General features: G+C 49.2%; 7 protein-coding genes across 10 annotated transcripts in view; 4 read left to right on the top strand and 3 right to left on the bottom strand.

Moving 5' to 3' along the window:
* Positions 1–742: 742 nt before the first annotated feature.
* FOXG_02979 (uncharacterized protein) lies at positions 743–6,033 on the top strand. Of its 2 annotated transcripts, XM_018380457.1 has the most exons (6): positions 743–2,935; positions 2,999–3,097; positions 3,301–4,888; positions 4,957–5,199; positions 5,252–5,814; positions 5,870–6,033. In XM_018380457.1, the coding sequence occupies exons 1-6, from the start codon at positions 1,049–1,051 to the stop codon at positions 5,897–5,899; spliced, it is 4,410 nt and encodes a 1,469-aa protein (XP_018236733.1). In that variant the 5' UTR covers positions 743–1,048; the 3' UTR covers positions 5,900–6,033. The 2 variants fall into 2 exon arrangements, with proteins under 2 accessions (XP_018236733.1, XP_018236734.1); XM_018380458.1 differs by having other exon boundaries at positions 3,301–5,199.
* FOXG_02978 (uncharacterized protein) lies at positions 6,028–8,606 on the bottom strand (the record flags this gene model as incomplete). Its single annotated transcript, XM_018380456.1, has 2 exons — positions 6,028–7,420; positions 7,470–8,606. 2 exons carry the CDS (start codon positions 8,604–8,606, stop codon positions 6,239–6,241), a joined length of 2,319 nt encoding a protein of 772 aa, XP_018236732.1. The 3' UTR covers positions 6,028–6,238.
* A 1,569-nt stretch (positions 8,607–10,175) lies between these two features.
* On the bottom strand, positions 10,176–12,482 carry FOXG_18447 (uncharacterized protein). Its single transcript, XM_018398527.1, has 2 exons — positions 10,768–12,482; positions 10,176–10,711 (listed from the first exon to the last, which is right to left on the bottom strand). The coding sequence occupies exon 2, from the start codon at positions 10,528–10,530 to the stop codon at positions 10,216–10,218; it is 315 nt and encodes a 104-aa protein (XP_018236730.1). The 5' UTR covers positions 10,531–10,711; positions 10,768–12,482; the 3' UTR covers positions 10,176–10,215.
* Positions 11,248–12,340, top strand: FOXG_02977 (uncharacterized protein; the record flags this gene model as incomplete). Its single annotated transcript, XM_018380455.1, has 2 exons — positions 11,248–11,339; positions 12,115–12,340. 2 exons carry the CDS (start codon positions 11,248–11,250, stop codon positions 12,338–12,340), a joined length of 318 nt encoding a protein of 105 aa, XP_018236731.1.
* A 634-nt stretch (positions 12,483–13,116) lies between the features above and the next one.
* Positions 13,117–19,759, bottom strand: FOXG_18445 (uncharacterized protein). Of its 2 annotated transcripts, none has more exons than XM_018398524.1 (2): positions 16,699–19,759; positions 13,117–16,639 (listed from the first exon to the last, which is right to left on the bottom strand). In XM_018398524.1, exon 1 carries the CDS (start codon positions 17,433–17,435, stop codon positions 17,091–17,093), a length of 345 nt encoding a protein of 114 aa, XP_018236727.1. In that variant the 5' UTR covers positions 17,436–19,759; the 3' UTR covers positions 13,117–16,639; positions 16,699–17,090. The 2 variants fall into 2 exon arrangements, with proteins under 2 accessions (XP_018236727.1, XP_018236728.1); XM_018398525.1 differs by having other exon boundaries at positions 13,452–16,639; positions 16,697–19,759.
* Positions 15,591–16,722, top strand: FOXG_18446 (uncharacterized protein). Its single transcript, XM_018398526.1, has one exon. The coding sequence runs from the start codon at positions 15,910–15,912 to the stop codon at positions 16,300–16,302; it is 393 nt and encodes a 130-aa protein (XP_018236729.1). The 5' UTR covers positions 15,591–15,909; the 3' UTR covers positions 16,303–16,722.
* Positions 17,885–21,975, top strand: part of FOXG_02976 (uncharacterized protein) — a gene marked incomplete at its 3' end in the record, with an annotated part of 4,686 nt that continues 595 nt past the window's right edge. Inside the window, exons 1-4 of one of the 2 annotated variants that reach the window (XM_018380454.1) lie at positions 17,885–18,265; positions 18,314–19,128; positions 19,653–21,421; positions 21,689–21,940. In XM_018380454.1, the coding sequence (XP_018236726.1) occupies positions 21,170–21,421; positions 21,689–21,940 (504 nt within the window). In that variant the 5' untranslated portion in view covers positions 17,885–18,265; positions 18,314–19,128; positions 19,653–21,169. Of the gene's footprint in view, positions 18,266–18,313; positions 21,422–21,688; positions 21,941–21,975 lie in introns of both variants that reach the window. The other variant, XM_018380453.1, reaches the window with a different exon arrangement.

The following is a 21,975-nucleotide window of genomic DNA, read 5'->3' as shown; positions in this document are numbered from 1 at the left end:
GCAATATCAACAAAGAAAACAATGTGTCACGCCGATGCATGTCTTATAACCTCTTGACTGGCTGATATCTGTACTATTCCATCTTTGGGTATGAGTCGAAATGATCGTAAAATGCTGAATCAAAGCAGCCAGTCAGAATTTGTATTCTCGGACTTAAGGGAACGCGCCGGGCGACGAGATTCAACCGTTGCCCTTTTTTAGCATTTGACGTTTCCACTGTTTTTCTCCACAGAGCGAGATTGGGTGGATATGATACCCGAGCCTTGGGTTTCAATCTCGCGTTGCAGCGATGAACTCAAAAGATTGACACGGCATTTGAGTCCGAATATGTCTGTAAAAGACAGAAATGCAAAGATATCACATTAAATACATTAAAGAATGGCTCTTTTTCATCAGTCCGGTGACCCCCACAACCCGAGATTTTCGGATATATGCACCTAAAAATCGTAAGCAGAGTTAGATAGTCCCCCTAGCCTCCCCGTCGGAGAGTGTCAATCTTTTACCTTATTTCACTAAACCAATCAGACTCTTTTCCACCTCGGCCTTGGGGCAGGTTCTTAGCCGAGATGAGTCAAATCCTGCACATCTGCCCCACAGCGCTGACTTACTCGTCCACTTGACTCAGGTGGGAGCTCCCTGTTTGAAGCAATTCCCAGCTGGTGGAGCCGACCACCCCTGCCTCTACCGGCGGACATTTTTAACGGACGCTTCGTATTGTTGATTGGTAATGCCGGATCAAATTGTTCCAAAGGAGATATAGACCCATTTTAACTTTTTGCTGGACCTTTGTTGACTTATAGTGCGGGATGTCGGCATCTTTTTCCCATGCGCCCTCTTCTCTCTTGCTTGTCAACGGTGAGCCTGTGATCAAAACATTGGCTGCTGTATCGTATCCTTATTATAATAATCATTCTTATTCCTATAATTATTTTAATCAATACCTTGTTTTGATTGAGTTCATCTCAGTGAACTACTTCCTTTCGCGACGGGTGACTTTGGGCTCCCAATAAAACGACTTACACGCACGACCCAACCGATATAAGTCACAATGGCGGAAAAAGACCTTGGAAAGGCTGAGGAGGCCATTGCTGCCAACCATCACACTGAGCAGGCTGATCCTGCTTATCGCAACTCTATCGATACCGACTCGACACGCCACGGGCCTGCTGAGCACAACAACGGTGGCGTATCCATCGAGCAAGCTGAGGCCGAATTTGCTGAGCTTCAGAGAGAGTTCACTGGTGTCTCGAGAGCTAGTAGGAGGAAGAGCAGAGCTAGCGTTGCTGATCCTGAGAAGAATGCTCACGCTGAAGACAATGAGGTCGAGTCCATCTTTGATCTTGAGGCTGCTCTTCGCGGCGGTCTTGATCGTGAGAGGGAGGTTGGCATCAAGTCCAAGCACATTGGCGTTTACTGGAACGACTTAACCGTCAAGGGCTATGGTGGTATGTCCAATTATGTGCCTACCTTCCCCGATGCCTTTGTCAACTTCTTCGACGTTATCACCCCTGTTATTCGTATGCTCGGCCTTGGTCCCAAGCCTGAGCAAGTCGCCCTTCTCGACAAGTTCAAGGGTGTTTGCAAGCCCGGTGAGATGGTGCTCGTTCTAGGCAAACCCGGCTCAGGATGTACTACCTTCCTCAAGACCATCGCCAACCAGCGTTGGGGCTACACTGCAGTTGAGGGCGAGGTATTGTACGGAAAGTGGAAGAACACCGAATTCGACCAGTACCGCGGTGAAGCTGTTTACTCTGCCGAAGACGATATCCATCACCCTACCCTTACTGTTGAGCAAACCCTGGGCTTTGCTCTCGATACGAAGATGCCCAAGTTGAGGCCTGGAAACATGTCCAAGCAGGAGTTCAAGGAGAGTGTTATCACCACGCTTCTCAAGATGTTCAACATTGAGCATACCCGCCACACCATCGTTGGCGATCATTTCGTCCGCGGAGTCAGTGGTGGTGAGAGAAAGCGAGTCAGTATCGCAGAGGCTATGATCTGCAGCGGTGCCGTTTTCTCTTGGGATAACTCCACTCGAGGTCTTGACGCCAGTACTGCTCTCGATTTTGCCAAGTCCCTTCGAATCCAGACCAACCTGTATAAGACGACCACTTTCGTCTCCTTGTACCAGGCTTCCGAGAATATCTACAACCTCTTCGACAAGGTTATGGTTATCGACGGCGGCAAGGAGGTCTACTTCGGTCCCGCTGCCTCTGCCCGCAGCTACTTCGAGGGTCTCGGTTTCGCCCCTCGTCCCCGCCAGACCAGTGCCGACTACCTGACCGGCTGCACGGATGCCTTCGAGAGGGAGTACGCCCCGGGCCGCTCTGAGGAAAACGCCCCTCACGACCCTGAGACTCTTGAGCAGGCCTTCAAGAAATCCGATGCCTTCAAGTCCTTGGAAGCCGAGATGGCTGAGTATAAGGCTTCTCTCGCACACGAGGAGGAAACGCATAACAACTTCCAGCTCGCTGTGAAGGAGGGAAAGCGCGGAACATCCAAGCGTTCAGTCTACCAAGTTGGCTTCCATTTGCAGGTTTGGGCCCTTATGAAGCGCCAGTTCACTCTCAAGCTGCAGGATCGATTCAACCTCTTTGTTGGGTGGTTCCGCAGCATCGTTATCGCTATTGTCCTCGGCACCCTGTATCTCAATCTCGGAAAGACTTCAGCCAGTGCATTCAGCAAAGGAGGTCTGCTTTTCGTCGCCCTGCTGTTCAACGCATTCCAGGCCTTCAGTGAGCTTGCGAGCACAATGACCGGCAGAACGATTGTGAACAAGCACAAGGCCTATGCGTTCCACAGACCGTCAGCTTTATGGATTGCTCAGATCTTTGTCGACCAGGTTTTTGCTGCCTCACAGATCTTGGTCTTTAGTATTATTGTCTATTTCATGACCAATCTCGTCCGGGACGCCGGTGCCTTCTTTACATTCTATGTCAGTATCTTTGCACCGCGGTAATGGATATTGAGACATAAACTAACCCACTTTGATGCGTAGCTCATGATTCTATCTGGAAATATTGCGATGACTCTATTCTTTAGAATTATCGGGTGTGTATCTCCGGGCTTCGATCAGGCTATTAAGTTCGCTGTTGTGGTAAGTTGATCTCGAATCTCCCATATATTGTCACTTACACGAGGCTATTCACAAGTGGCGCAAGCGCGCCACAACTTGGGAACTGATCGTGATTGGTGTGTGGTCCCACAGCGCCACAACACCAAGACCAAACCAGGATCACAAACCAAGATCACAGCTCTCGAGTTAATGAAAAACAAAAATGGCTGACAAGACATACCTAGGTAATTACGCTGTTTGTCGTTACTTCAGGGTACATTATACAATATGAACAAGAACAGGTTTGGCTCCGCTGGATCTTCTGGATCAATCCCCTGGGACTGAGCTTCTCTGGAATGATGATGAATGAATTTCAAGGTCTAGAAATGACCTGTACGGCAGACAGTCTGATCCCTGCTGGTCCTCAATACACCGATATCAACCACCAAGTCTGCACTCTCCCTGGCTCGAAATCCGGCACCACTCTCGTCTCTGGCAGTGACTACGTTGCCCAGGGCTTTTCCTACCACCCAGGCGACCTTTGGAGAAACTGGGGCATTGTCTTGGCTCTTATCATCTTCTTCCTGATCCTCAACGTCGTTCTCGGCGAATTCGTCAACTTTGGCATGGGAGGAAACGCTGCCAAGGTCTATGCTAAGCCCAACAAGGAGAGAAAGACCTTGAATGAGAAACTTGCGGCTAAGAAGGATGCTCGAACAAAGGATAAGTCCAACGAAGAGGGGTCCGAAATCACCATCAAGTCCGAGAGGGTACTCACTTGGGAGAACCTCAACTATGACGTTCCTGTGCCAGGAGGTGAACGCCGACTGCTCAACAATGTCTACGGTTACGTACGACCAGGCGAGCTTACCGCTCTGATGGGTGCCTCTGGTGCCGGAAAGACCACTCTCCTGGATGTCCTCGCAGCTCGCAAGAACATTGGTGTTATCTCCGGAGATATCCTCATCGACGCTATGAAGCCAGGCAAGACCTTCCAGCGATCTACGTCATATGCCGAGCAACTCGATGTTCACGAGCCTACTCAGACCGTCCGCGAGGCCTTCCGTTTCTCTGCTGAACTCCGTCAACCTTTCCACGTCCCTATGGAGGAGCGCTACGCCTATGTCGAAGAGATCATTTCCCTTCTCGAGATGGAGTCCATCGCCGACGCTATTATTGGAACCCCTGAATTCGGTCTTACTGTTGAACAGCGCAAGCGTGTCACTATCGGTGTCGAGCTTGCTGCCAAGCCTGAGCTGATGCTTTTCCTCGACGAGCCTACTTCCGGTCTTGACAGTCAAAGTGCCTTCAACATCGTCCGCTTCCTCAAGAAGCTCGCTGCTTCAGGCCAGGCTATTCTGTGCACTATCCATCAACCTAACGCTGCTTTGTTCGAGAACTTTGATCGTCTTCTTCTGCTCCAGCGCGGTGGTCGCACCGTCTACTTTGGCGATATTGGCAAGGACGCTCACGTTCTGCGAAGCTATCTCAAGAGCCACGGTGCTGAGGCCGGTCCTACTGATAACGTTGCTGAGTACATGCTTGAAGCCATTGGTGCTGGAAGCGCTCCTCGTGTTGGAGACCGTGACTGGGCCGATATCTGGGAAGACAGCGCTGAGTTTGCTGATGTTAAGGAGACCATCATTCGTCTGAAGCGAGAGCGCCAGGCTGCTGGTGCCACGGTCACTGTCAACGATCCTGAGTTGGAGAAGGAATATGCTTCTCCATTCAAGCATCAGATGATGGTGGTTTGCAAGCGCATGTTCCTGTCTTTCTGGCGATCCCCTGACTACATCTTCACTCGAATCTTCAGCCACGTTGCTGTCGCTCTCAGTAAGTATTCATCCTAAAATGCCCTAAACTATCCTCAAATTTTAGGACTTTAGCTAACCTCTTCTAAGTTACTGGTCTGATGTACCTCAATCTCGATAACTCGAGAGCATCGCTTCAGAACCGAGTCTTCATCATGTTCCAGGTTACAGTTCTACCCGCTCTTATTATCACACAAGTCGAAGTCATGTTCCACATAAAGCGAGCTCTCTTCTTCAGAGAGCAATCTTCGAAGATGTACTCACCTTTCGTGTTCTCCTCTTCAGTTGTTCTTGCTGAACTCCCCTACTCGATCATGTGTGCGGTAGCTTTCTGTAAGTTCTTACCCCTCAACACTCCGATTGAAACGGCACTCACACGTTCCAGATTTGCCCATCTACTATATGCCCGGATTCCAGACCGAGTCCTCCCGAGCTGGTTTCCAGTTCTTTATCATCCTGATCACAGAGCTTTTCAGTGTCACTCTAGGTCAAGCACTCGCATCGATCACCCCCTCGCCCTTCATCTCAGCACAATTTGATCCATTCATCATCATTAACTTTGCCTTGTTCTGTGGTGTTACGATCCCCAAGCCTCAAATCCCTGGCTTCTGGCGTGCTTGGATGTACCAATTGGACCCTTTCACCCGTCTGATCAGCTCAATGGTCACAACTGCCCTCCACGGAGTTGAGGTTGTCTGCAAGCAGAGCGAACTCAACCGTTTCAGTTCGCCTCCAAACAGTACTTGTGGAGAGTACATGGAGCCTTTCTTTGCCAATGGTGGTCGTGGCTATCTTGTCAACGACAACACAAGGGATTGCGAGTATTGCGCGTACAAGGTGGGCGACGAGTTTTACAGTACCTTTGATCTCTCTTTCAACAACCGTTGGAGAGATTTGGGTATCTTTGCTTGCTTCATCGCAAGTAACTTAATTATCATTATCTTGGCGGTAAGTAATCCTGTTTGAGCACCATCCTTGAGAACGATTGCTAACTTTATTTCAGAGCCGCTTCCTCAACTTCAACCGACGTTAAAGAGTAAAGAATTTTATTATAGACGATGTGATGGGTTTTGCAGGATGTGTGACGGGTACGATTAAAAGTTGACCATAGACTATACATAGAGAGGAACACCAGTTACCTCATTTAATACATAACTTTACCTTCACTTTAGGCTTTCTCATCCTAAATCTTTGCCTAAGCTTCTAAGAGATTTACTAACATTGGGCTCCTAGGTGTAAATTTAGACTAGTTTAGGTCTCATGTCTCAGGAAGGCTGAAGCAGACGGTATCTGGGTTCAATGCCACTTATGAGATGGTTCGCACCAGAGCATTGTCCAGCTGACAACCTTGCTGTATTTGTAGACATAGTGATTATCTTCTCACGATCTTGCGCGCCTTAGCCACGTCCTCGTCACTGAGTAACCTGCTTCTTCCTTGCCTGGACGAGTCATATCCTGATTCAAGCTCATCCCATTCATCATCTTCCATATTCGCAATTGCAAGAATCTCTTGCAATTGAGTAAACGGTTCGCGAAGGGCGTAGTCGTCCTGGGCGATGATGCTTATAATACCCGAGAAGTCAGACTCCAACCGCAAACCACCAAGTGCAGTCAAACGGCCAGAGTAACTCCACGCACGCTTCTCTAACACCCTTGCCAGCTTGTTGGCTGCAAGGCTGGCCAATGCTGCGTATGTTCTCGGCGTCATGATGTGCTTCAGTGGCCGTGTCAAGGCTGACCACCCGCCTTCGAATCGCACCGACACTTGCTGTGTTGTCTCTCCATCGACGTCACCTTCATCCAAGGACTCCCCTTCCGACACATCGTAAACTGCGTCTTGGAAAGAGGTTGTGAGAATCAGCCTGATCCGGGGCCACAAAACCTCATCAAAGAGTTCCCGGGTGCCATCGTTCAGAAGTTCTGTAGCTTTAGCAGATAGCGCGCTGTTCAGAGTATGTAGTGCATTTGCAACCAGCTCGGCGTCCCTGCCAAATGGGAAGGAATCTTTGAGAGGTTGGGTAGATGGGCCAGCCAGATCGCCTTGACTTTTCGGGAAATAACCTTTGGAGTTTATAACACGGTCTAGGTACTCCTTCGCCATGTCGAGAGTGCTCATCAAAACCATGAAGCTGATAATTTTGTCCTCCGGTGGAAACCCACCCTGAATCAGTGGTTTGGGGTAACACTGGTCTCTCATGCGCCTATGGATAATCCCGATGAAATCCAATTCGAGGACCCTGCTGATAGCCGAGATGATATAGACAGTCACCTCTCTATTTCCCGTAGACAGGATATGCTGTAGTAGATTGTCCACGACGTACATTATGTCGTCTACGGCTTGCAGAATGAACGGTGGACTGCCATCATACGGCTTCGACAGTGAGAGGCCACTTGGTGCAGCGTCCATCTCAAAAGCCTTCCCCACTGATCTTCGGAAGAGGAATGTTGCCGTAAGTTTATATGGCTCGATGACCTTCTCTGAGATCTTCTTATGGAGATTACACTGATCGAGAAATTTCGGAAGCGGCAGCTTTTCCTCTTGGTCGAGGAGACCCTAATGCTGATGGTTAGTATATGATGGCATATATGGACTTGCTTCCTACCTTGCATTGACTTGCAATAAATCGTTCGTAAAGCGACCAACTCCTTAGCATGGTTGTCATTTCTCCAAAGAGCCCCTCAACATTCTTCACATCCAAGTCAAATTCATCTTTGTCCAGCTCGTTGCCTCGCAGCGCAAAATTGATGCCTCTCTGAACAGGCATCATGCTTTTCGAGAGGAAATAGAAAGGATAACTCTTAATATCGGCCATCATCCTAGTAACCGCCCGTTCGTCGTTCCACATATCCAAGATAATACCGCCCTGGATGCCAGCCTCTTTTTGAAGTCTTTCAATGACCTTCACGACTTTATCAGCGCCGTAATGCCTCTCTACCAGACCACTGTGGCTGTTGATGATCTGCACAATGTGCTCGAACAGCCGTGTTAGGTTATTTGCGTAAAAAAAATCGTTCTGCTTGCCACGTTCCTTGTGTGCTCCTCCGAGAGCTGATCGGACTGTTTCCGCCATACCTTGGCAGATATACTGCCCGTAGGCTTCCAGCCCCGTTTCTTCCGCACCGCCTCCAATGACTGGAAATAGTTTGAAGAATCGTGCGACCTCTTCCCCATCCCCTTGTTCAGTAGCAGCGTTAAATTCTCTTAAAAATAGACCACAGAGGCTTTTGCGAGTAGTCTGGATTGTAGTCCATGGGGGATCTGGAGCCTCAATGCTCGGGACAGCAGCTAGAGTGAAGTCCCCGCGAATAACATCCTCAGGTATATTTGATACGAGTGAGAGGTAGTTGGCGGCAGCCTCCCAGTCCTGAGGAGTACCCATGCTGCCTATAAGACCAGCTATACACGCCTTGAGCTCCATTACTTGCTCGATAACAATCAGCGTAGCCTCTACCCTTCTCTTCTCCATATCTAAAGCGCGTATCATGGTAGACAGTCGCTCAGCGGTGTCACCCGCGGTAGATAGCATTGCTCTATGGATGCTTCGAGCTGCGATGAGTTGCATATCCAGGTCTCCATGGAGACTATCTAGACCGCCAAGACCTCGACGGAAATCTCTACTGTCCTTCATTGGGGCATCAAGCTTGTCAATGAGAACACCCTCCCGCTCATGGAGTAGATCCAGCACATCTCTGAGCTCAGCCTCTGACGAGACCGCCATTAGGTCATTGATCTTGGCCATTGTATAGGGGCAAATGCTGGGCTCAGGTTACCAGACAGGCAGGAGTGCTCCTCTACCAACTTAAAGTTTCTGAGATGATGGTGGTATAATTGGCATGCGTAGCTAATTGTCGGTGAACCAACGTAAGTTAGCAAAGCTCATGCAACCATGTTGGTTGCAGCTTGCATGAAACGTATACATCACGTGATGGCCTCTATGTCGTTGAACAGATTGAGGAAACAATACCACAAGAGAGAGGAAGTTCGAACATCCCATGACCCTTGAGAATGCTCCATAATGCTAATTGAATAGCTTGTTATCTGTTGCGACGCTTGAAGCGGCATTGGGATTGTCTAAGCAATGGCACAAGGAATGTTGCCAGAGAGTCATCCTAAACTTTGACGAGAAACAGAGTAGAGAAGTAAATTTTATCCTAAGCTTATCATAAGAGACCCTAAATCATATAATATCATCATATATTTCCTTGCCTGAATTCTTAGCCAAGGTGTTCAATGCCAATGAGAGCCCTTCTAGCGGCCAGTCAACTTTATATAGTACATGGGCTTATCAACGCCCCAGAAGATGCTCTCGAGCAGTCTCCTCCACGAGTTCTACCTTGGCTTCAACTGAAACAGCTGATTCGCACACTCTTGGAGGTGCTAGCCACATGTTCTCGCGAATTGACGAGCGGTTATTACACACAGAGCCCATGAAAATAACAAGTGATCCCTCGGAAGACATGAGCTGAGGAGTGAGTTGCTGATTCAGGAGAGTTATATTAGTATAGGTCTGTCTTTTCGTCCTGTAGGACCATGCCGGGTTGAATCAACAGCTTATCCATCTATACCAGAAGCTCCCGCCGAGTCCAGCAGTAGCCTCATACTTATATCGATACTCACTTTAGGTATGTAGAGAACAAGCACTACGATTAACAGCGAGAGATAATCCGAGCAAAGTGGTGTTGAAAGTGGCAGACGAGCTGGAGACAATGACTGGCATATTAGATACAGGAGAATGGAACAACCATCACCGCATTGTCCTCTTACTCACGACGCAGAGAGGATTTTCGGTCACTTTAATTGATACATACTTGTCCCCATTTCTGAAGTTTTAACTGAACTAGCCTGCCGCGTTGGTATACACCTAGGCCGATGTACGTATTTCTCGACCCAACATCTCTCAGATCGATCCTACCCTCTTCCCCTGCGACCTCCCGGACAAAGACCTCGTCCATTTCTATGTTTCCCTGAGAAGTTCGAAAGGAGAGCACGTCGATAAATGGAGTCCCGATCAAGGTCTTCGGGACTGGGCTACCGCCAAATTTGGTGTACGATGGAGTACCAACGTCGACGTGACCAGATATGAGCCGAACCACACTTTTCAAGAAATCGCCAATAGAATTCAGCGAATTGCCAATGGCTGGCTTGATCGAAACGCCGTGCCCGTTGTCTGTTATGATGACATTCTGGACTAATGCCCTCACAAGAAAATTCACAACGATCTCGAGTTTGTTGATGCGATTGAGCTGACCGATGGTTACTTTTATGTTGCTTTTTGGAAAGAGTACCTGACTCGCATTTTTTGTAAGACTGGCGAAGATAATAACAAGCTTATGTGGGTTTTGTGATTATTATGGGAAGGGATATGTGAGCCATGTTATTAGATTAAGGATGATGTGAGGAGTTAAGGAGGGCTGGTGGCTGAGAATTGCGAGATATAGTCTTATGATGACGATGGGCATATATATTGTGGTTGCTCGCAATGAATACTGAGTCTTTACATAAAAACCGAAGCCTGTCAATAAAGTCACATATCCTGAACACCAAGTTGCTGCGCAATGTCCATAGCACCACTCGCAATTGATCATTCGTATTGTCCTATCAACCACTTCGAGAATAACTGCAGGCAAATTGCCCAACGGAACCACTTCGTAGCATTTGAACATTTATTTTCTGTAGCGGTATCCTCGGCGAGTCAGTCATCTTCATTACCAGTTCCAGAACGTTTCTCCTGTGAGACGGCATTCTAGCCATCATCATCGATGTCCATTTGATTGCTGCATGAGTACACTGCGCCATGCATCAAATGACCACAGGCAAGACAGAACTCAAGTCCGCAGAGGCATTCTTATGAGACAAGCGTGGTCAATGTATGCCAACGAAATGAATAACAGCGAACTTACTCGTAGTGCTGTAGCCAGAGTCTTCCTCAATCAGCTAGCTACATTGTGGACACTTTTTCCGTCCTTCTGCCTTTCCCAGACGCAAGACTTTCTATGTCGCTTTGTCTTCGGGGCAAGCTCCGCCATTCGTTCTACCCTTAAAGATAGCACATCTTTTGGTTAAGCTTCGTTAGCATCGTCCCACATCCCCTTGGATGGACTCGGAATGAAGGCTCGGCACATGTGCCCAATGCAATACGTTCGATTAACCACTTCAATAGGGAGGAAAACTACAGAGGAGGACGTTGGAGCCTAGGTCGCGCCTGAGGTAACGCAGTCGCAGCTTCACCATATCCTACATCGAAGTAGAAAGATTTCACTCCAATCTCGGACGGACTCTGAAGCAACTTGGGACTTGTAGAATTTCATCAAGCGACGCAAACTCCCCCTCGCTCTGGCTATTTCGCCCGAGACTCTCTCCTCAGCACGTTTGATCCCAAGATGCCCTCACATTGGTCTGCCCGAAGGCTGGTCGAAAACGTCTTGGAGGTCATCCCCACCGCCATCGTCACCAATAGTCTTCAGCGAACCTGGTCAATCGTCGACTGCGAAACATATCACCAATATGCCAACCTCCTTTTAGACAAAGGCGTGTCGATATCACGGATATCAACCCGGTCTTCCGTCCCATTTGCTGACATCGCCACCATTCACCAGCACCGTGAATGACACTTCACAAGGCTGTACCTTTTACCCCGCGGTCTTGTATTGGTTCTTGACATGTGAAGTGCTTGCCTCGCGCGAGATATTGCCTGGCGCGACACGATTCGCGTATGAGGATCTAGGATATCGCGTGTGCGTCATCGCGAGCTCCCTCTTGCACGCTGTTGCCTATCACATATCCTGGCACTTATAGGACTCTACTCAAATGACTTGCACCGAGCTTGAGGTAAGGCAGTTGATTCGATGGTCGGTTTGACATATCGGTGTGGCTGTGTCAGGGGCTTCCATGATGTGCTGGCCAACTATTCAAGTTCACCAGCGTTTGCGATAAAGTGTGACTCATTTGTGTAGGCTTGTCCATAATCATCAATCTTTGAGAAAAGGTTGAACGGCTGATTTGTTGGGGATTTTGTCAGGCCATGTTGAACCGGGGGCAAAAGATGCCCAATCGCCAAAGAAGCATGGAAATTGGGTGGCGGGGGAGTTGTTGATGGAGTGACAGGATGGACCTGATTTAGGCAGCAGAGGACACGGTCATTCTTATCAGTCACAGACGAGCAATAATTGTCATTCAAGTGATTCACTTTAAGGTTGATATCTTACTACGTCACTTGAATTAATTAGACTCAAAAACTGTCACGTCAGCCCGATGAAATGGAGATGTCGATGGGGCCGCATGCGGGACCCAGAAAATCGGGAACCACGGGGTCTCCTGCAGGACCCATCACATGCTCCCGCTGCCGCTGCCGCTGCCGCTACCGTTGCCGTGCGCGGACTCCAACCCAAACCCGAATCGGACCCCCGGTTGCGGACCCGGCCGAGTGGTTGTGGCTGGACCCTCGAAAAGCACAGCCACATCCCACGTGGCTAGTAGTCATGCAATGGAGGGGTGGGTGTTGAACCAGAAAAAAATCACCACTACATTTTGAGGCCTGCTGTTCAATGTTACTATTCTCACGAGCAAATGATCTGTAAGCGCTGAGGGGATGATAAACTTGGCAGCAGACCACCTCTTCACATGCCGTACTGAGTGCATCATGATGAACATCACGAACTAATAGGCCTTATCACGACTTTCTCCCTCATTTATCTGTTCGCCCTGTTATTTCGATTTGCGAATATTCATTCTGTGGTCTAGGGTTGGTCACCTACTGCAACCGTGCAGCATCGCATAATAACACAGGGCTTCATGTCGACCCCTTGCTCTCCTCTCGCCATGCCCTAATCTCGCCATTGGTACATAGCCTATGCTGTTCCAAAACTGAGATGTGATGTGACGTGTGAAAGAGCGGGAACATGTCGTTCTGGTTCCCGAGCTGCAGATTGTGCTAATGCATCCATTGGTCGGATCTCATTTGTTCTACGGCCGGACCCGAAGGCCCAGCACCAAGCATACTACACCCTCGAGGCATGGACAACGCAGACAACACCACCTTTCAAGAACCGCTGGGCATGAACGCGCCTGAGCCTTGAACTGGAGGGGCTCACCTCATGTATGACTCTTCCTTTCTCCCCTCTCTGCTGTTCTTGTCCACGGGACTACCGGGATCAGATTATTCTAGGCTTCTATTTCGTCACCGACAACAAGAAAAAATTTAGCTATAATACTCCATCGTGATGCAGCACAGCAGCACGTTGGCGCTCCAACAGAAGACATGTCAAAAAGACCCTCTTTTAAAATATGCAATGCATGCAGCTGCGTGTCTTTGCCCTAATGGCCTCGCAGCACACCTTAAGCGCTCTCATGCATTTCGAAATGAGAATTTCCCAGTGGAAAAAAAAAAGAAGAAAAAGCAATGTTGAATCAAGAGTGATCGCCCTTGTCAACCAAGTGGAGGACGCTATAGCGGGCACTGCATTCTAGTTCCGCGATCTTTAAAACGGCGGTGTTGGTGCGGTGTGCTTTTTGATCGTCGGCGCTTGATCTTGTCTTGTATTAGCGGAAGAGTTACATCTGCAACGGCTTGAAGTCTAGTCAAAATGTAATGTAATGTATATGTAAATGTATGTATATATCTTGAGCATTAGAAAACACTAGAGAAGCAACTTTACTGCACGCCATGATACTGGCAACGTGCAGATTTCCTACCGTAGCACACTCACAGTTTCTCTCTGAGCCTTCATCAACAACGTTTCACTGAGAGCCGCGATGGATCTGTGGGATCCTGCATACGTCACTATGCGGCCAGCTTCTGGTCCTTGTATACCTTCAGCCTTGGCCGTTTTGCATCCACGTCGTGATCTAGGTCTCGGGGAGCTGCAGGCGAGGGGTCCGTCTTTTTTTTCTCGAGTCCTGTCCTTGAAGCGCTGTGCTTCTCTGATAGCGGCCCGTCTTTGCAAAAGGGCCCCGCGATGGTGCATCCCCATCAACGGTACGCACCCGAGCAACGGGAACCGTCTTTTGCAAGAGTCGGTGAGGAAGAGAGAGAGGAAAAAAAGCTGAAAAAAAACCCGCCTTGTTGTTATAGCGTCCGCAGTAGGTTGGCTAGGCTGTTGGAGGGGAGGGGAAACCTGGAAAACTTGTTGCCAAGGACGATTTATTTTTTTGAATTTATTTTTGGAGGGGCTTTGGCTTTGTTGTTTGGATATCGTCGCTTGATACAGCGAATAGAGGAGAGCTGTTGTGTAAGGATAAGTCAAAAAGCACCAGCCAGTCTGTCAAAAGACCCAGAGTTCTGCAGACGCATATCCGCATGCAAAAGTCCTGATCAAAAGAAGAGCTCTTTCTGCTCTATTGTTCCCCTCCATCACTTACACGCCAGGGGTAGTACCCTCTCCCGCCTCCCCTCCATCGTGAAGCTTGATTGATGGTGGTGCACACAGCAACGTGTCTGTGTATGTATGTCTGCGTCTGCTAGACAAGGCAGTGCGTTTGGCGAATGCCAATCGGCTTCTAACTTGGGGTGCATGGCGGGACCGATATGACGGGGCCGCGGGTTTGTTTGGACATCAATACAGCAAACCAGAGGGTATATGCATCGAGCTGCAGACACTGTCAGCGCCAGCATCAAGGGAAGGGATAGCTATGAGTCACCGGCTCATCCACTTGGAGGGCCATTGAGAACAGTATCGGTCAAGAAAGATGATGGCAATAACAACCGAGAGCGCCGAATATCGAGCGATACGATGGATCAGTCATTTCAAAGTGCGGCAAAGCTGTTGGATAGAGAGCAAGGCTATCGTAGACTCCATCAATAAAGGAAGGCATCTCGCGATGAAAATTTATCCTTGAAGTAAGAAAAAGGCAAAATATTCATGTTTGACAAGGGTGATCGAGGATTGCATGGAACAAGGATGGCAATGGGGATTGGTAGTCCACCTCAATGGCCAACAACAACAAGGCCGACGACATTATACGCCGCGAGGGCGTGTGCGTCTAGATGTTGGACATACATATCCATACATCCGTCAGAAGCCACTGATAAAAAGATGCAATTCTGATGCTCTTTGAAACAATAGCTGAAGAGCAAAACACACCGACCAAGACATACTCCAGACCTTCAGACCAGAGACAAATTGTTGATGCCCAAAAATGTCCATCGCAATAATCTTCTTTCTCTGTTGCTCTGTCAAAGCCAACACCATGTTTATCCGTATTCTGAGATAAACACAACAGACAGTCCTAGATAATTTTAAACCTGGACTCGGCTGTGTACCACATGCCGACAGGGAAACTCGCAATGACAAGGGCAAGGCTTCTCTTATTATTAGCGTATGAAACATGGTGCCCAGCAGCAAGCACAGGATAGCGTTGGGCCGCGATTTTTTTTTCTAAAATTCATTACCGGGCCCAAAAGGGGGCGTGCGCGGGGGAGTGTAAGTTATATGTGACCCATTGTCTCTGGCCTTAATCTCGGGCCCAGGTCAAGGCCAAGGTGAAGGAAGCTCAGACCGAACGCCCGGGTCTCTCTTGTTATTGAGTGAAATGTCGACTGTGTACACACTGTACAGTCGCATTCTTGACCCTTTTCCTGAGGGTTGCGTTGGCTTGCGCTGTGTTGTCGTGGTGTTTTAATGTGTTGGTCTTATTGTCAGGACCAGTGCACAGCCCAGCCCGTGTAATCTGGTGGGAAATCCTTGTCTCAGGGCTGCACACCTGACCGATTTTTGCCAAATATTTAACATTGTGGGCACACGCACACAAAATTAATTTTCTCAAAATGTAAAATGTCATGAAAATATCATCGGTCCTGCAATAATATTAGCAACACCAACGACAGACTGGGGTTGAAGCTGGGCAATGTTTGATGCAGACTCCATCCGGCTGTTGTCCGCCATCCGCGAATCCACCAGCGACGAGCTTCTAGAGAAACTCTCAAGCCTCTGAAAGGCCAGAATCATCTCCCCGCGTACCCATTACCCATTTGAGGACTCCATCCTCGTGTCTGGATCGCTCAGCCGCTGTCATTGTGGGTGCCATTAGCATCGGCCATTAGGGCAATGTCGTCGGTGCAAAGGCCGCTAGACCTCAGTGACCGAATTCTGGGACTCAGGCACGCGTTTTACACCATGACCAGGGGGAGTCGGTCATCTTGGACGGGAAGTCAGGGTCCCCCTAGACACGCCCGTCCAGACTCTATCCCCCCTGGCAATGACCACAAGCTCCGAGGCCTGTTGACTCCGGCTCCAGGAATTCTTATCCACCCCCTGCTTCGTCCGTCCCATCGCCGGCCATTGCAAACCCTATCCATGGTCATTTCAAGGATGTTTGATCAATACCCTTGTCCCCTGCCCCGGGGCACAGGTAATCTTCGGTCCGGTCATCCCAGCAGAGTCCATTTTGGTGAGAACGACAACCGGATAAAAGCCTTCTGGGATCCTGGGTGTTGTTGAAAGTAAAGGAGGCCAGAGCGTTGACACTCGCAATCAAACCTCTGATTTCATCGGTCCGGATGCGGAGGACAATACCAGGACTTTTTGAATCATACAACAGTCAGAGTCAAACTGATGATGTAAATGTCATGAAATGTCGAAACCTTTCAATTGTTTTGTGTCGTATGTGTCATCTTGTTCAGCGTTCTGACTCAAGGCGTAGAATCGACGGCAGGGGTTTAAATGGCTACAAGCCAGCTGAGAAAATCTGAATCACGGACGCAAGATGTTTAAAAGGAGTTGACAGAAAGATACCTGCCAGATCTGAGACGGAAATGAACGATCAAGGTATGGAAATCTAAGATGTCAAGAGTTAGGCTCTGCCCAATCAATACCACAGACCGGAAAGGTGCACACAAAATGCCAGCCATGACAGGCAAAGCACGGAACAAGGGCCGAGGCCCAATCTCGAGTCTATCGGCATGAAGAAAAGGTAATTCATCAAAGCGACGGCCTCCCTTTTTCGTTCGGCGCATATCGGGATATGTTTCTAGATATGGGAGGCGGTTCAAGGGCGAAGTATGATTGATATTGAGGCGTGATTTACTATGAACAAGGTGTTCGAGTTAAAGGGCGATGAATGCCAAGTATCTTGTCTTTCCGGAAGTGAGTAACTGCAGCATTTCAGTGCGACACAAAAGTCTCGATGTGGAATTGGAATTTCGATTCCATGGAGTTGAATAGAATGGAAGAATGGAAGACCTCGAGGTGAGTGACAGGCGGGCTAGAGAGAGACTCGCATGGGACGCTTATCCCTCTCTGGGTAGAAGGCCTCTTCTTCTGGTCTGTTTACCATTTCGTTCCGTCAGCATTACCTTAGCGCCGTTGCAGTCGCAGGCCGCATATCGAATGGAAACGACCCCATTCGCGAGCCACTTCTCCGGTGCAGGGTTGACATGTGTCGACTCCGCTGCCGCGCTTGCGCTTCCAACTCGTCCAGTACCGAATGCACGATCTCTCCATATCCGTCTTCCGTTTCTCCATCTCCATCTTTGTTTGGCCCCCGCCCGCCGTGCCGTGCGGAGAAGAGCTGTTGACATCCGATCCACTGGTTTTTGTTCGCTCGATTCTTCTTTGGTCAGATCACTCTGCATTGGTGGCAATCATCAGCTCTGTTTGACTGTCAGTGACTTCATGTGAGGGAGCTGATGTGATTGTCACTAATGCAAGGGGACGACTATCCAGCCTCTTGATTTTCTACCGCTGTCTTTGCCGTGAAAATCTAGGACTCGAAATCAATATTACAATGAACAGGGTTATAAACTCCAAAACTGCTCAAAAAGGAAAGTTGTAAAAAGAAAGAACGAAAAGAAACTCCGTAATCATCCGTATTCGTAAGACGGAGGAACTCATCACATGCACAATGTAGCAACATCGATGTGCAACCCTCGAATCATCCATCACATTGTTTTCTACCGATTGGCGGTTCCTCAAATTCACGGTGGCTATTTGTGATGCGTGATGCGGAGAAGTAGTGGTAATGATTCCTCCAAGGCGAACCTGTCACAAGGTAGAGAATCTCATGCATGAGAGCCCTTGGGGGAAATGCACGACACCCATTTACTACTGCTGATGATGTATGTACGCGCACGCTGGAACCGCCCAATGAGAAAGTATTGGTGGTAAGCGTGTGATGATAAATCTTGATGGTGTGAAGAACCTGAGGCTGGTTGATAAAGGTCGACAGCCTTCCCTGATTTTCCAACTGAGTCTTTGTCCGTTAACTCCATTCTCACGGCGGCACAGCTTGCGGAGTTTCGCCATTCAACTCTCCGCTTCTTGCTTTGTACGAGGCCTTGTTGTTACCTAAATACATGCCACGCCGTATAATCGGAGGCCAGACAACATATTACCGAGTCGAGTATCCGTACCAAGGCTCCAAGGCTCCAAGGCTCTAAGGCTCGGAAACTGTCTTGTAACTATTGTATGTTTTATGATTCGCCATCCATTCCAGCCTTGTTGACATACATAGAGCCCTAGCAACCAGTGGATATCGTCGTCGGCTGCCTTGCAACAAGACCAACCACTCACTGGCTGACGGCGCAACGACTCCAGGTGGTAGCCTACCGGTAGCTTCCAGTCATCGCCAGCCTCGCGTCGCACTTGTGTCAAGCAAGTGCTATTAAGGGCCAGGCTGATAGTGTTTGCATGGATTACGAGGACCACATTCACAAGCTCCAGGCAAACGGCGCCCCAAGTCCATCATCATCCTTGCTGGCCGCCCCGTTGCGTCAGCATTTCGTTCGTATTTCCGTATCCTCAGGAAAACTTTCCCATACCCTTACCCAGCCCAATACCCTAATTAATCTAAGTTACTTTAATATTCCAAAGTGTGCCCAGGGGTTTGTAACGGTCTACTGAGCGCCCTGGCCAGGCTTGAATCACACCGAGCGAGCTTTGGAGCTGGGCCCCCTGTTGGTTCGGTTGCCGCCAGCGCGCCTAGAAGCCCAAGGAGAAGGAAAAATTTTCACCGGAAGAGAATCGCGGACATCCGGCTGCAGCAAGACGTTGGGATTCTTTGGGATTTGGATCCAGGCCGTCAATCTCGCTTACTCCCCGCCGGTAAATTCAACTGGCTCTTCTGTAGGACACGCCCTCTGTCTGAATATTCAAGCCAATTTCTGGCCTGGCGAGTTCTGGCTGTTGCTCGTTGAATTTCGGAACAAGGGGAATTTGAGAAGTGAGAAAGAGGCGTGCGAGACGAGACATTGTGTCAAAAGAAGCAAGCAATATTCGATCAGGGAGCCCGGTACTGCACTGAACCCCGCCTCCCGAAAAGTCCGTCAGGTAAATATTATTTTTTTGCTCATTTTGAAGAAAACTTTTCTGTGGCCTCGTCTCGTTTTCCTTTTTGTCGGATCCGCACACTTTTAACTCATTCCAGCATTGTTCTCCCTGCATTTGGTGGCTGGTTCAATGTGATACAGGAGGAAACAAGAAGAATAAGAAAAAAGAAAGAAAAGAAACGAGGCTCTGGAGAAAAGGGGAAGTCGAATTGTGTGCGTTGTGTGCGAGTGCAGTGTCCCTCGGGTTGCTGCTTGTCTTGTTGTTGAGACAGAGAAGCACCAGTGCGCTGCTATGTACACACCCTGGGACAATTATATGACACTCAGAGCTGAATTGTATGGGAAAACCAGTCAATCAAATTGGCTTGTTAACTTTTCATGCTCTTTTTTGCTCCTTTTCACATGAAAGGCTGCCTCTTTACCTACCTATCACGACAATTATCTGTTGTCATATCCTGCCCCTGTTCCTTGGACGTGTTTTTCGCCTCCTGGTTCATGAACATATTAGCTGACGAGTGATTCAAGACTGAGTCATAGTTTGCGCGTGAGAAGTCGAGTTGAATCATAATTGATCAAACCCGAAAATACCAGTACCCAACCAAAAAGATAAAACTGAATTGGGTTGCGGAAGCGGTAGGGCGTTTAAAAAGAAAAACACGAGTACACAGCCATCCACAAATTTATCGGAAAACCCAGCAAGACTTGGCCGCATTGCAGCGTCTGGCCTTGCAGCGGTGGTCCTGGTAAAGACTGCGTCACCGTTTTGGTTCATTTCGCCAAACAACCAAAGTTGAGGCCAGTGCGCGGCGCACGTTGACTCGACTGGTTGGAGAGAAATTGGCTGTGCGCACGTACAGTACGGGCTTTGACTAAGCGTTAAACTCTGTCTCTTCTTACACCCTGATTAGCAATACGATACGATACGGTACGGTGCTGTACTCGGTCGCAATCAATCAAGCAACACTGCCTCTTTCTGAGTCATATCAGTTCGAGGTGATTCTAGTCCTCGCCAGCGACATCGAATAAACGCATGACTTTGGACTGTCAATCATTTGAAGAGCACAAAAGATTCTAAATTAATCACCCAAAACTCACTCAGCATTGCGCAGCAGCACAGCACGGCACAGCACAGCGCTGCAGTCACTGCAACCACTGGAATCAATTCAGCGGCGGGAAGAGTGCAAATGCGAAGCCTACATAAGCCAGGTTGCACCCCTGTCTCGCTGTTAGAAGAGTCACTCAATTCTACCACACCCTCACAAAGCCTGCCTGCGGCTTTTCCACCCCCTGCCCCTATCTGATACCCCCTGTCCTGACTTTTTTTTTCTCAACCCCCGGTCGGGCCCCTCCTCCCACTAGCGTCCTCCCCTGTCATCACCCGCTAAGGTAGTGTAGGCAGGTTTGGGAGTCGGTGCGGTGCGTGAGGTGTCCACACCAGACACACAAATCTTAGAATATATATGTCTGTTGCTTCCCGCTCACCCTCCTTTCCTCCTCTCTTTCACGTATCTTGGCGCTTGCCAATCACTCTGAATCCCCAAACAAGTTCATCAAAACTTATTCAGCACGTCGTTGCATCGACGTCATCGCTCTTTTTCTCAATTAATCATTTGGCTTCTGGACCCTCGAAGTGTCCAGCGTCTTCTCGACACTACTACCAGGTTCTACGGGATCTGGTGCCTATTCCTCCAAGTTGAGGAGAGATAAAATACCCATTGGTCATGTTCGCCGTCGCAAAAGAATCTTCTAACCTCTTTTCCTCCGACTACATACCGAGGTGACGGGCCTACTCCATCACCTCCCCTTGGGCGTCTCTTCCCCGGCGCATCTCGATCGTTGAATCTGCTTGCATGCAGTCTTGACATTCCTGACAAGCCAACTCAACTTACTCACTAGAAAAACACAAGAAAAAAAAGACACGAAGACAATTCCGAAAACTCGCGAGCGACACGACAACCCAACAACTGCGGGTGCTCGGGAGGAGAGCAGTTGTTTGAACCCTGGAAACAGCGGATGTCAGTTGGACATCGCCACACAATAACATGAGTTATAAATCTCCACGAACTCCTGGATCGACGCCGATCCACGACTACGACAGCGTCTACTCGAGGATGTCGTCCGCAACTCCCACCCCTTCCCCGAGGCCGACCTGGGCCGACTCGACCCCCAGGCGGCCAGCGACGCGAGCGGCTCATTCGCGATTCAACAGCTATTCTCAGGCTAGCGACTTCAGCCCGCGTCCTCCTAAGGACTCGCCTCGCTACAACAGCATTGGGCAATATAGCACGGCAGATGTGAGTCACAAAACTTCTTCGTCGCGCAGGCCTTCCGAGTCATCTCCGCGCTCCAAGCGCGACCGCCGATTCTCATTTACCTATGTCCGGGCTTCCACCCCATATGGAGAATCCGACGAGGACGAGATCATCGAGGCGCTGGGACATACATATGTGCTTCCCGCACAGTCCCGCTCCAAGATCAATCATCACCGCAAATCCGCTTTCCTACCTCGAGACTTTGATGATGACCGGGGACGGTACACTAATTACGACGACTACCTGCAGGGTGCTACCACCGCCGCTATCTACGATGACTACTACACACGAGAGCAGGCCTCTGCTTTCCAGTCGCCTCAGCCTCAACCTCGACCTCCTACCAGCTTCGGCCACAGCCGTCGATCCTCCACCGCGGTCCCCCCTCCCCGGCCACAGACTGTCCGTCCCGCTAGCTCACACCGCAGCAAGCCCGCCTCTACCCCTTCTACTCCCAAGGCTACTGATGCCGATGCTCGCAAGCACCGCATTCCTGCTGGATACGTCACTCAAGAACTGGGACCCTGCCGAAGAGCCCA

Source organism: Fusarium oxysporum, chromosome 8 (genome assembly GCF_000149955.1).
Source record: "Fusarium oxysporum f. sp. lycopersici 4287 chromosome 8, whole genome shotgun sequence".
Classification (NCBI taxonomy): domain Eukaryota; kingdom Fungi; phylum Ascomycota; class Sordariomycetes; order Hypocreales; family Nectriaceae; genus Fusarium; species Fusarium oxysporum.
The sequence above is the reverse complement of the archived record's forward strand: the minus strand, read 5'-3'. Positions and strand labels throughout refer to the sequence as shown.